This window comes from Gallinula chloropus (genome assembly GCF_964237585.1).
Source record: "Gallinula chloropus genome assembly, chromosome: 2".
Classification (NCBI taxonomy): domain Eukaryota; kingdom Metazoa; phylum Chordata; class Aves; order Gruiformes; family Rallidae; genus Gallinula; species Gallinula chloropus.
The window spans coordinates 104,191,914-104,206,422 of NC_140086.1; the positions used below are offsets into that span (position 1 = coordinate 104,191,914).

Sequence of the window (14,509 nt, forward strand, 5' to 3'; positions counted from 1 at the left end):
GATGAATTACCTACACCCTTCTCACTGAAAGCTATGTGTACAGTCAATGTGTACAGTCAATTGTTCTTTAGTAATGAGCCAAGTGGACATTAGGAAGTAGTTCTGCAGGTAAAACTTTAACTTCATCAGAGAAATTATCTTATTTGGCCCTTGGCAGACTTCAAGTTTCTACTCATCATTCTTCTTTGCTTTTCTATGTTCACAAAGGCTTGCTGGTGGTACAGGTCTTTTGTACTTGAACATGATTGTGAACATTGGAGTTGGCTATCAGGCCACAGATCAAGGTGCACTACTAATCAGAGCAAGAGTCAGGATTTTTTTGTTTCAAAGAGATTAAGCTTCCTCTCTGCTTAGCATAGTAAATGTTGATCTGCATTGATCATTAAGTTGTGCTCAGCAATGTCTCAATCCCTCAGGACTGCTACATTGAAACACACTTTGTGCTGATACCTTTAATCAAACAAAACCAAATCCCCAGTGCAAACAAGTGAAAACTCTCATTACTTCAAACTCTTTAACATTTGGAGATAATGTTACAATATTTTCAGATCAGAGTGGTGCCCAGTATCACCACAGATGAATCCTGTATGTCTGACATTTTTTTTTGGTCTGCTTGTCATTTCAGATTTTCCAGAAAATAAATGGGTTCAGTATCTCTTCCAAACATTCCTGCTACTTGACATAGTGCTTTGCAAAAAAATGATGAAAATACAGTCCATGCCATAGGGGAGAGATGATTAAAAAGAAAAAAAGCTTTGATCTGTTACTCCTGTGGCATTCAAGAGTAATACCACTGTAAATACTATTAAGATTTTACAAAAGTGAAATTGGAATATTTTTCAAATATCAGATGCAGAGAGATAATAAAATAGAGAGGAATGAGTAAAAGGAAAAGAGAAAAAAGGTAGAAAGAACTTTTGTGATGGAATGTTAGCTGAACGAAGAATTACTGGTTCTTAATGTGATAGGAGAAAAGATTCTGTTCAACAGTATATCATAAAAAATATAAATATTTTTGTGGACACAATTTAAACTTGATACAATAGACTCATTATGGCTATTCATCTATGCTTTTGTAGACATGTCATTTTAAAAGTAGCTTGACATATACAAAATAAATCCATAGTTTGTAAGTTAGGAGGATCTATCCTATAAGTTACATGTATCTAATTGCATGTCTGGAGTTTAAACAAAGCATCATCCTTGCTGTTGTGGAAATGTACCTGGTCTTAAAAGGCTGCACGTGAAACCCCACTTTTAGCTTTGAAGAGTATGTGTGCTTTACAAAGTCCATGTTGACTACTAAAAGATTCCAGCTATTTCTGCAAAGCAATATTGGGTTAGGCTTTCAACATAAACTAGTATAATGGGTCTTTTCTAGGATAACTGAGATAGCAGCATGTACTAACCAGCTGCCACCTTCTGAAGCTCATTACAGTTTACAGCCAAGTTGGTAACTGCATCCCAATCTTTAGCTGCTACTTCTGAAATCCTGAACTGTATTTCAGTCTTCTGTATCTTGTTAGCAGCTCTATCTTCATCACTGCACTGGCCAACAAGTGCCCAGATTTCCATGACTAGTCATGCTAAGGTAGCTTCTTTTCCCTTTTCCCTCCTCCCTTTTCCCCTTCCCTTCCCTCCCCCTTCCCTTTCCCCTTCCCCTTTCCCTCCTCTCCCCTTCCCCTCCTCTCCCTTTTCCCTCCTTTTTCCCTCTTCTTTCCCTCTTCCCACCACCCCCCACCTTTCCTTCTCTCTCTTTCTTTCCCTCTTCCTCTCTTTCTGTCTTTCAGGTGGGCTCCCTGTCCTCTTCCATGAGCTACGAGGGGACACGTGGTCCACCACACTCTTCTCAACAGACTGCAGGAGAATCTTTCTCTCTGGTGGCTGGAGCACCTCCTCCCCCTGCTTCTTCACTGATGTTGGTGCCTGCACAGCTTCTTACATCTCACTCCCTTCTCCGGTGGCAAAAAGCAGCTGCTTGCATTTTTGTTTTCTTTTCTCTTGTGATTCAGAGAGGTGCTGTGACTGTCACTGATGGGCTCAGCCTTGATCAGTGGCATGTCCATCCTTGAGCTGCCTCTGGCTGGCTGCTTCTTGCAGAAGCCACCCCTGCAGCCCCCCACCCTTCTCCACCAGAACCTTGCCACGTAAAACCACAACATATGGTTATCAATTTTTAATTCCCATTCCTATTAATCAAGTGAAATATCTTTTCCACTCCTTATTCCAAGAATCTAAGAAAGTGCTCATCAAGCATTTTTGCTGGCAACACATATACCTTAAAAACAGAAGTTACTGTCCATATGCCAGTAAAATTTGTCTACTGCACAGAAATTCAGGGATTAATTAAGTTCTTTCATCCTCTTGCATTGAGCAAATCTCACAGTACAAAATATTTCACAAGATATACTGAAAAAGGATCTTGCTGAAATAATTCCTTCTAAGAAGTAGTGATCATTATCTGGAGAGGCCATCATCTCCTATATAAATTCCTCTATGTATTTCCACAAGAAAATCTCTAGGTATATATGGCTTATGCCACAAGCACACAGAGGCACAGAAGTTCAAGAGGACAATGCACTCTCCTGCCCCTGATTATAATGGCAATGACATTATGTGAACCTGATTCTTAAACAGGTTCCATTTTCTGCAGTCCCTTTAACCTTTAGTAAAACTCTGTCCTCTTGCATGGTCAGACAGTGTTGGCTGGTCTAAGCAATGCTGTTTTAACATTAGCAAATGTATGCAGGCAGAATATGACATCTCTGAAGGGGATTCGTGGACAGAATACGGACTCACTGTGAAACCCATGCATGAATAGGGGGTGTGATCTGATACAAAAAAGTAGTTCCTACAGAGCAGTTCTAGTACTTCCAAACTCCAACCATTAACTAAACACTGTTTAAAGAGGCTCCTGAGAAGAAGAATGGGCTTTCCAAATGTAAAATCTAATATAGAAGAGACAACTCAATGAGCCACGATGCCTGCTAGGAAAGCTCAGGTTAGAAGTCAGGAAAGCCTAACTATAACCTTCACATGATCAGTAAGTCACGAAATGAAGCAGTATCATCTCATCCATGAAAACAGGGCAGGCAATGTTTCAGTAACAGCTGAACACTTGTCAACTTACAAGGCAATGAAAGGCAGTGAAGAAAAGTCCAAGTCTGTAACACAGAACTGAATGAAGCTCTGTACTATGATCCATTTGTTCTATGTACTGGAAAGTGTTGTCTTGATTTTCATACAGTTGCTTATGACACATATTCCTCTCAGGAATGGGAATGAAAAAAGAAACATTGAGTATTTATACTGTATATTTGATAAGGAAAATAGAGTAATGAGAATGCATTTAGGATACAGATGAAGGAGAAATTCTTGTCAAGACATGCAATGATATACCTCTATATCCATTTTGTCTGAGAAATTAATAAACTAATCTGTTTCAGTCATTTCTCAAGAAAGACAACTTTTCCCCAGAACAACCTGGGCTCCTGAGGAGGCAATGCCTGTGACTGTCTCTATGAAAACAATAATCATGAATGGTTTTTATAAAACAGGATTCAGCACAAACAACGGTGTAAATAATGCCACCTTCTATCTTTCTTTTAAGGAATACAGTGAATCTTCTCCCATAATAGGCAGAGCACATTTACAGAGAGAATGGGTATGAGAAACAACCAGTTTGGAACATTCTGCTGTAGTTGCAAAGTTAAAACACAAGTGCACCACTTCTTCTTAAAAAGGCATAGCAAATAAAGTAGGGCTCACAGCACTGCAGTAACACTTTCCATAGAGGGTTTCTAATGTTCACAAAGCTGCTGTCAGCTACTATTACTTCTAACAAACACCAAAGCAACATGTAGCCTTTTTGACTTAGTGATACTGGATAAATTTTAATTCCTCTACAACAGCAAAGATAACTTGTAAAATTAGGAAAAATGTTCACCAGCTAAAGATGATAAAGTGAAACTAAAAGACTCAGTGATCACAGTATCAAAAAACCTCAAAGCAATTATTAAAATACAGGCAAAGGGGTAGAGTGAAACAAAGACACGAGCGAAGGGTGTATGCATAATGGACTGGACAAAAAAAACCCAAAACCTCTTTACTAATTGTTTACTTACCTAACATTGACACAGGAGGACTGATATGTATTTCACAACAAAGATTTAACCTATTAAATAATGTCTGCTTCAGTTCTATAGCAACATGACAATGACTAAGGAAAAAAGAAATCTCTAAAAGCTGTTTGCTGGTTTCCCTTTTCAGGATATAAGCATGTAAACCAAAGCAGAGCAAGGACATTGTTCCGGCTACTCTTGTGCTTGAAAAATCACTAGAAGTTGCCATCAACTTTTCTAGAACACTGACAGAGAGAAATCAATAAATTTCTTAAGGCTGGACAAGGTTCATGAAGGCTTATGGGCATGTTTTCTGAAAGAACATTGTGAATTGACTGCTGAAGCCTAAGCAAGTCTTGGTGCAGCTTTCATTCATCACTACAGGTCTGCAGAAATCCCATTCCTCTCCCAGACTCTGAAAAACTCTTACGAAGCAGGAACTCCACCTGCAACTAACATTCTAGATCAGTTAATATCTAGCACTGTTAAAGTTTACATATTATGTTCAGATTTGGATGGCCACTCAGGAAAAATTGGAATTTTAAACTTTGGTTTTATCTCAGTCTACCCAGAAGTCTTATTTACTACTGGTATTACAACTGCTTTATTGTAACTAAAACAACCAAACAGCAAATGAAGCTTTCTATTTCACCTGTTAAACTCCTGAATTCATGAACTGCTGTCTCATTTCCTTCAAAGACAAACAGGCATAAAACTGCAATTCATATGCTGCACTAACTCTGCTTTATACTTTTCATATGCTGCCTGCAGGCACAGTGTATAGGAATAAAAATTGGAACAAAACCCCAACAGATCTTGTTATGTTCTCTGTATCTATGATTGTAGCTCCCACACTCTGATTATTTGTTACAGTTCCTACAGCTCTGGGAAATGACAGACTCACAGATCCTGTGAACACAGCAGCCCTCCTCCCTTCAGGCTCTCATTCCCAGGGAGAGGGGAAGAATGGCAGAACCAGCATGCTGCTCCCTCCCTATTCTGGAAGCTGAGATTAGTGGCCCATGAAGAATTTCATTCCAAGGAAGTCACAAGCAGGTGTTATTAGGAAGTCTAATGACAACAGAGGATGAAGATATATAATATTATTAACTAAAATTCTGCATTCTATTGGTATATTGAGGCATTGTCCTCTAGATCACCTTGTTTCTTACAGCAAGGAAGGGAAGGTTCTACTTATAAAAGCAAAGTGATTCTGTATCTCGTGCTGCCTCTTTCCTTCTTCTCAATCAGTGGGCGCAAAATTATTTTCTTCTGTCTCCAAACTCGTGGTTGCAAATAAGGGAAATGTCCTATCACCTCCCCTATTAAGTGGAAAGTGTATGGACACAGAAAAAATCTAGCTTTCTGAATATCATCAGTACTAAACATATCATTATCTTCTCAAAAGGGAAGTTTCCAAGGAAACAAGAAGAAAAGAAGATATGAGAAATGTAAATGTAAAAAGCAAAACAAAACTAAAATTCGGTGTGTTTTTTCATTCAAATTTATATATACACGTACACTGTTATTAAGTTGCAATTATTATCCATGGACTTACCATTTCACTCATTTATTAACAAGACCAAACTTCTGTCATGCTAATTGCATCTTCACAAAGAAATTCCGGTTCTAAAAAATGTATTATGTAAATAGACAATATAGACAATAAAGAAGCATCAGCCTCATGTTGACCAAACTGGGGAAAAAAAAAATTGTTGAAGTCATGGAGAAAATCTGTATCAGAGTCAGGAACTGAGCAATCATCTTCTCAGTAAGTAATTAATTGACATAAAAACTGTGAGAACTCCATCCACTGCAGGCTCCCTGCTAGAAAATGGCTTCCACAGAAATTTACAGTGTCCCTATAGCCGTATTGTTTATTGTGATATCATGGTATATTTTCAGCAAAGGTGTCTGCTTTTATGCTTTCTTGAGAAAGTCACCAAGCTATCTTGACTAATTTTATTTTTCTGGTAACTTTTGTTAAGGCTCTGAAACAGACCCATAAGTCTGAAAATAAATTAAAGTGTATTGAGCTGCAAGTTCAAAACAAATTAAAAAAAGGAAACCCAAAACACTAAGGAAGGAAAACTGCATTTCGATATAGTCTTTACTTACTACTAGACCAGGAAGTATTATTCATCCAGCTTACTACTTCCATCCTTACTACTAGACAAAGAAGACTATTCATAAAGCTTTGGGCAGAAAATTGGACCAGATGACCTTCTGCATTCCCTGCATTCGAACCTGTATTACCCTATAGTCTTATGAGATTCCTGTTATCAAGTATGTTTTCAGAAGTCACTTATGATTTAATTTATGTGGAACATCTCATTACTGGCTTCACTTCGTCTAAGTGGAAAGGCTATGGCATTGTGACCTGTAAAATCACTCCCAATCCTTACTGTTGGGAATGATTTGTAGTGGTCACATTGCCAAGCTTGACAGAGTTCAAGAAGAGTCTGCATAGTGCACTCAGTCACATGCTCTGACTTGGCTGGTCGTGTGTGGAGCCAGGAGATGGACTCGACAATCCTTAGGGGTCCCTTCCAACTCAGGATATTCTATGATTCTATAATTTTAATTCATCCTCTGGGATGTACCTGTTATTCTGTTTGGATGAAAGCTCATGATTAAGAACAAAACCGCATGTATCTCATAACAGAAGAATGAGAACTCTTAGTTTGTACAGACTGCTTTTCATGTGTCACTCTCAAAGTACATGGGAATGGGAATCCATGGACCACCGTGCCTGCAGCCACAACAGCCCCATAACAAAACAGGTTTATTAATACGAAGGCTTTCTGCTGTGTTAAAACCCCCCTCCACCCTATTTAAGGTATTATTAGCAGAAGAACATAAATTAGTGAAATTGTATATACCTTTACCTTGTCACAAAATGTGTAATTAAAAGCAGCAACAGTTTACAAAAAACCAGTTTTTAATGGCTAGCTAATTAGTTGCCATTAATAGATCAATAAATAGCTTCAATCCTGATTTGTTTAAATGTTAACTGAGCAATTTCTCCTTGAGAAGGAATCATACTGTAAAGTGATGTGATTCCCAAGAGGCACACAGGTGAAAAAACTGAGTTGCTGCACTGTCTTCTCAGTTTTCTCTGCTCTCTGATGCAATTTAAAACAAAAGTACTAGTATATTCTAAGTGGTTACTTAAGCATCTGAAAGGTGTAAGGGAAAAAGACCTAGAAAAGCATCTGTGGTTAAGGCTACAAATGCTATCCTGATCCCATGAAGTCTACAGAGGTTTTATTACTGGCTTCAACACAACCAGGATTCCACTTCCTAAGGAATACAAAAATGAATCTTAATTACTTACTTGTTTTCTTGTTATTAATTTATTTTTTTATTTATCTCTGTGGGCATCATACTGCAATGATTTCAACAGAAAACTCGGCGGTGGAAGAAAATACATGAGTACTAGAAGTTGTGCTGTTAGATGCATAGGGTGTCATAATATGTTCAGGAAATACGGCAATCCTCAAAAAACTCCCCAAAATACCCCAACCCAAACAAAAAAAGGTACAAAAATTAGTTCCTCAGCTTAGAAGCCATAGACTGAAGCTAAGAACACATAGCTTAGAAAGAAAATGTATTGGCCTCTTCCCCACCAATATACAAATCCCTGCTGTGCTATGTGTTCAGACCATTACAGGTGTTGCACAAACACTGCTGTGTGGCTTTTTTTGTTACTGTCTAGGTTAAAATGAACTGCATTTCTTTCAAAGAAGAAAAAACCAAATCCTAACCCAAAACCTTCAGAGGGTATCTCTGGAAACTCACTTTCCTAACCAATTGAAAAAAAGACCTCTCTTACAGAGAGTTTCTAAGCGAAATTATCTTTCCATATAAAAGGTGAGAACATGAAAAAGATATCTGCAAAATACACCCAAACATTTCTAAGAAGCATAAAAATGCAAATATCTAGAATTGATTATTCCTTAACGAAATTTCTAGCAAGTTATTATTTTGTGTGCTGCTTAATAGTTCTTTTAAATCTAGATGCTAGGGCAAATATCTGCAATTACAGTATATATTTCTTTTATTATAATATAAATATATACTAACAAGTACAATTTGGTCCTAAAATAACAGTCTTAAAAGTTCTCCTTGAAGAAGGAGAATCTAACACTGTACTCTGTGTAAACCATGAGTTTTCTATGCACATATTCTCCAGCTCCCTCCCTAAGTAAATTCACTATCTAAATACCTGTCCAAAGATATATCCATATAGTACTTTTTCTGAAGCATTTGCAAGCAGGGAGCTTGTATCCATCAGCAGAATCTAATCACAATACTTCTAGTTATGAAGATTCAGGCCCAAGGAAGAAGAAATCATTTTACACTTTGCAGAGTCTCTCTGCTATGCTAAATTAAGCAAAATAATAGAACAGAAACAAACCATGTACTAGGAATAGTTCAAAAACATCAGGGAGGAGGACAAGGAGCAACAAGCTATGATGGTTATGGCTGCAACAGAGTCAATTTTCTTTGTAGTTGCTGGTCTGGGGCTGTTATTTGGGATTTGTGCTGGACACAGTGTTGATCACGCAGAGATGTTTTCATGACTGCTGAGCAGGGCTTACACACAGCCAAGGCCTTTGCTGCTGCTCACACCACCCCACCAGCGAGTAGGCCGGGCGTGCACAAGGAACTGGGAGAGGATACAACCAGGACAGCTGACCCCAACTGACCAAAGGGATATCCCATACTGTATGATGTTATACTCAGTATATAAAGCTGAGGGAAGAAGAAGGAATGGGGGTGATGTTTGGAGTAATGGCATTTATCTTCCCAAGTCACTGTTACGTGTGACAGAGCCCTGCTTTCCTGGAGATGGCTGAACATATGCCTGCTGATGGGAAGTGGTGAGTGTATTCCTTGGTTTTGCTTTGCTTGTGTGCACAGCTTTTGCTTTATCTATTAAACTGTCTTTATCTCAGCCCATGAGTTTTCTCACTTTCACTGTTCTGATTCTCACCCCATCCCTCTGGGGGGAAGTGAGCAAGCAGCAGTGTGGTGCTTAGATGCTGGCTGGAGCTAAACCACGACACAAGCAATACAGTATCTATTAACTAACAGAATGCTTATGGAAATAAGGATAAGATGCACATGCATGCCAAATGAAACCTTATCTATAGCACCATAAGAAAATATACCAAAATAAATTCATTAGGGGAAGCAGCTTGAAGTATAACACTGTAAGCATCCAGCCATTAGTTTCATCTGAAACACATTTTAATTACTCCTATCACAATGAACTCATTTCACAATCACAGAAATGTATTACATGCTTCCACTTATAACCCAGTCTTCATTAAGTACCATTAAAAAATTATTTAACATCCAGTGCTGTCATACACAATTAGAGCATAGATAAAATACTAGATGCATATTAATAGAGTTTCTAAAATGGAATTCCTTCTTTATATGCTGTTTTACTGATCCTGGAGCAACTATTACTTTTGTCTTTATCAGTTACAGGTAAGGCTTGTTGAGGAGGCACATACAGAGAGACAGCAGTACTAGGACTGTTCTCTTCCAATACAGTTACACAGCAAAAGGAGAAACTTATAACAAACCTACTTGTAGGTAATAGCATATCATATTTCTCACACTAACATATTACTGACCATGCCATTCTCTACAATGTGTAAGGCATCTGATTACCAACAAATAGTCTGTGTTTAAGAAACTGTTTTAGAAGTATTAGTGGGAATACTCCAACCATCATTCAACCAGTGCCCTTGCTGACTGCGGCATATGAAAGCTGACAACCAGAAACACCGGATAAAGTTCAAAGCAATTTTTCAAAGCCTCTATTGATTAAACTTTCAAAGTTACCCTGTTTACCAAAGGAAACCAAAGTTTCCTGTTTTAAAGAGCAACATATCTGAGAGTAGAACACACAGGACTGTGGTGCAACAAAACTCATTTTAGTAGTTTTAGGCAGAATTTCCTGAGAAAATAGTTTATTTTGTATTTTCAGTTATTTACCCCTTTCTCAACTTTAATGAAGGAGAACAGAAGTATGTTCAGTGAATGGACTGGTGTAGCAGCAATAGTGGTTGATGTGTTCAGATGAAGATCTTTAACACTATATTCAATTGATATCCCATTCTCAGCCTACCTGGTGTATTCAGCAGCCGGGACATCTTGCAGGAATAGGAGATAAACTGCTCACAGTATTCAGCGCTACTGGTAATGGCAGAAATCTGGTCCATTGTTGCACTGTAGTTGAGCTGCAGTACAGATAATTTCTCCAGGCTGTTGCCTCCCACAGAAGTCTGCATTTGCAGATCATGGTACACGGTTGTCCATACTTTATCCTCTAAAAGAGAGGGGAAAAAGACAAGATACGAACTAGTAAAAGACAAGACAGTGGAACTGAATTCAAATAGATCTACACCTTCAACAAATGATAAAAATGTTCAGCAAGATATTTTATGAGGGAGTAGTGGGGATGAGGAGCATTGCACATGAAAAGTCATCATGTGAGAACAGAGTTCCAACAACTATGAGCCAATGGAAGGAAGAAACCCTGATTATCTTTGTAATTTTGATAACCAACATACTGTGTGAGAAAACTTCCTTGAACAACTGATGCTAATAGTGATCAGAAATTGGTTAGAAGGACACAAGGCTGATGTACTAAAGTTAAGGTTTCTATATGAGAATAATTCACTGTGCATGGTATGTTGCTGTCAGATGGAGAGCAACAGTGCTTTGCAGTACTGTTACAACAGGAATGTACCAGATTCTTATGTGATTACATTGTTTAATGATTAATACTGAAAACACTGCAGTTTATCAAGGTTTCCACATTTTTACCCAAGCTGTGTACCTAAGGTAAACAAAAATTACTGCTTATTGATATTTGAATATTTTACAATAGCAGCACCATATGACCTCATTCATTATGGTTATGGTATGGATACCAGCATACAAAGGAATATAAATAGGGGACAATGGAAATATAAATGCTTCTGTTTAGTTGTGAAAAGACAAAAAGGGGAAGGACAATCTCATTTTGGTGGTAAGAAATACAGCAGCATTGGCTGACTGTCAACACTTACCACAGCTTTGGGCACATGCAAGAAGTGTGCAATATCCACAGACTCAGTACGCACTATACTGCTTTAAAGTACTAAACTAGAAGTGTTAATGTGTGCCATTTGCCAGGGCAGATTTAGGTTGAGATATTATAATAATGAAACAATACATGTTCCTCTTGTTGGAAGATTTATGGAAGTTGGAAGGTAGTTTAGAAAGAAAATAAAGAAATGGCAAAGAAATTTTCCTACAGCCAGTGCTTTTTCTTAAAGGGGCATTCCACAGAACCAAAAAGAAAATACAGTATTTGAGAAAGACATGTGTTTTCAGAATTAAAAAAAAATTGTCTCAGCTGATACTACTTATAGTGTCCATCTCAAATAGCCAAGGACTGAAATAGGTAAATCCTCCTGCGTTATTATGAAAGACTGAAAGAAAATAAAATCCAGAAAATTCTCTTTTTTCTATAAATTATCCTTAGCATATTACTACAAAGATTCCTAGAAGTGTACTAATTTTTGTTGCTAAGATTTATTATGTATAGTTCTTTCACATTTTTATGTTGCTTTTCTGTTTTTCTTTTAAATTTTCTTTCTGTTTTCTTACTTCTACCAAGTCAAAGAAACGTATCTTGGACTTGGAAAAGGAAATGCAGAATTAAAAAAAATCTATAGGAATCAATTCTGGTTCCTTGTACTGGTGCACAAAAGAACTGTCTCCCAGATGAGCCAGCCAGGCCCTTGTGCCAGACAGTTCAGTCATGCCTGTAGAGCAACACCGCTGACCACAGTCATTCTTTCAGAGATACAGAAATAAAAAATGCCATGTTCCTACATATGTTGCATTTATCACAAAAACAGATTCTCCAGGGAGATCATTTGGCAGTTCCAGAGAATACTTCTACACCAAGTTCAGAGAAATGTGCTTGCATACACTGATGAGTTTTGGGTGCAAACAAGAGTAAAGATACCTCATCATGCTATGATTGTTCTATCTCCAGAACTCTGTAGTCCACCTTATTTTCCAGTCTTAATTTTCACTGCATAGTGTCAGGCTACTTTGGATTACAGTCATGTGGACCCATGTGTTCGTAACTCATATGGTACAAGTCTTCCTAATGAAATGTTCAAAGATAAGGTAAGCAAAGCAGACAGACCCTCCATGAGGAGTGTGCATCACCAGCCAAATGGGATGAAATTCTGCAGGTGATGGAAGATGGTTATTATTTTTTAATATTCATATCTTTAATCCAAAGCTTTGTATCAAACATAATACTTTTTTTTTCTTTCACCAAGAAAAAAAAGAGGAATTCTTATATCTGTATGGCTTTAATCCTACTCCCAAGTTCTGAGAAAAAAAATATAATTGTCACCTGTCAAGTTATATAGAGAACACAACACAAGTTTTTGAGAGCCTGGAATAGAAGCTTACTGAAGTTTCATTTTCAAGAAAGGATTGAGATAGTTTATATGTTCATTGACAGTGATGTCTCATTTTTGGCAGAAAACTTTGTCTATGTAAGAGCTCTAACATGTTAGTAAGGCGTGTACTAGGCCAGTTAGAGGTCATCTTGGATTTCTGAGCCAGTAGACTCCTGGACTAGCCATTAGGAAGCCATAAGAATGTCATTAGCAACTGCTTTAGGCAGTATGTCTGTGAAGGGCATTCTTTTTGGATACTGGATTCTAGCTAATGCAGCACTGACATTTCTTCTTCCAAAGATGGAATTTCAGGCTTTACAGTGGCACACTGTATAAAAGAAGACAGCAAGGTACTTGTAGAAGGATCTGGATTACCTTTATGTCAGTTGAAAGACTCCAGAATCTTTCTGTTGAAGTACAAGAACTACTAATAGATGAAAGTTTGTTGCACCTTGTAATGCATTTAATTATAAATATATATATGTATTTGTGTGCATAAAGTCAGTAACCATTGCTAGAAAAGCATCTCAATTGCTACGTGTTGTGTAGAAGATGATGGGACGTTGATTACGGTATACCTGGACAACTTCTGGAAGGAAATCTAGCTCCAATGACCTGCAAGGAACTTTGTTGATAGAATGGCTGAAATGACTGAAGAGCACCTGATCATAGAAAGGAAAAATGTACTGGTTTACTGACATGTAGAGCATTCCCACTGGCAAGCATGAAATCGGGTATGTCAGACTCACAGTGGACACAGGTGTCATGGCTAGGATAAAGTTAATTGTTGATAAACCATGTCAAGAGGATGGAAGCAAGGGACACAGAGAGACTGAACATTCCTTGATATCCAGCAAGTTGGCTTGTCCAAAATCTGGAAGCTGAAAGACGTGTGCCTGCTTGTCAGGCACAGAGTGTGGAGGAAAAGTTATGGCTGGTGTAGGGGAAGGAAGCTCCTTGTCTGGGTAGAGGATTTTACATTCTTCATTATTTTTTTCTAATTTAATTCAAAAGCCCTGCCATGAGTCATGGACTGAGACAGTGTGGAATGACAGGGTCTTTCCTTGGCTGGAAATACACACTGACAGTATAACAGGGACACAGCCAAAAATCTGTCCCCCCTCTCCCCCAAGAGCAGATTCCTGTATCTCATACAGTTATACTACTGGGACTAGCCCTAAGATCTCTGGAAAGACTTAACACAGAAAGTTGCCCAGACAGGCATCTCAACATTATGTATGGCATGCTGATTACAAACTGGGTTTTTTGTTCCCTTTTACTCTTAACCATTTGTTAATGTGATAATTTTTCCCATGAAAATAAACTAGACATTTATAGCTTGAAAATACTGCCAACCTCTTCATTTATGGTTCCAGTTTCTCAGAAGCTGTTAGTTGAGGCTTCTTCAGAACAATTGAATCAGCAACCTGTTTGCAGCCAACGTCCCTTACAGTAAACATAATACAGATAATTCATACTATCTTGAATACATGTATCATCACCATTTATGGAATTATTCCCATGTAGCTGAGAACAGAATGTGGTAGTCATAGTTAATATATCAAAATCTGCAAGAAAAGCTACCCCTTCTTTTCTGTCAATAGTACATAGAAATCTCATTTAAGGTACACAGAAGTGAAAAATCTGTCCTAGTTAACTGTATTATGATATATATTCCTGGCAATTACAGTCACCACAATGTTGATATGAGCATCCCACTGATACACTGGCAATTATTTTATGAAAGCATAACATACGGCTATTTCTAACCACAAATGTTTAGAGACAGAGCTGTCTATAGAACTTCTGTACAGTCAAACACACCTATAAAAAGAAGACATCAGTTTAAAATTATCATGCTATTAAATAGTATAATCTATAAAATATCCTATAGGC

General features: G+C 37.8%; 1 protein-coding gene across 1 annotated transcript in view; it reads right to left on the minus strand.

Annotated features, from left to right (window-relative positions):
* CNTNAP2 (contactin associated protein 2) overlaps window positions 1-14,509 on the minus strand; it is a gene marked incomplete at both ends in the record, with an annotated part of 1,153,104 nt that overhangs the window by 329,047 nt on the left and 809,548 nt on the right. Inside the window, one exon of the mRNA XM_084260050.1 lies at window positions 10,270-10,470. Coding sequence (XP_084116176.1) covers window positions 10,270-10,470 — 201 coding nt within the window. The remainder of the gene's footprint in view (window positions 1-10,269; window positions 10,471-14,509) is intronic.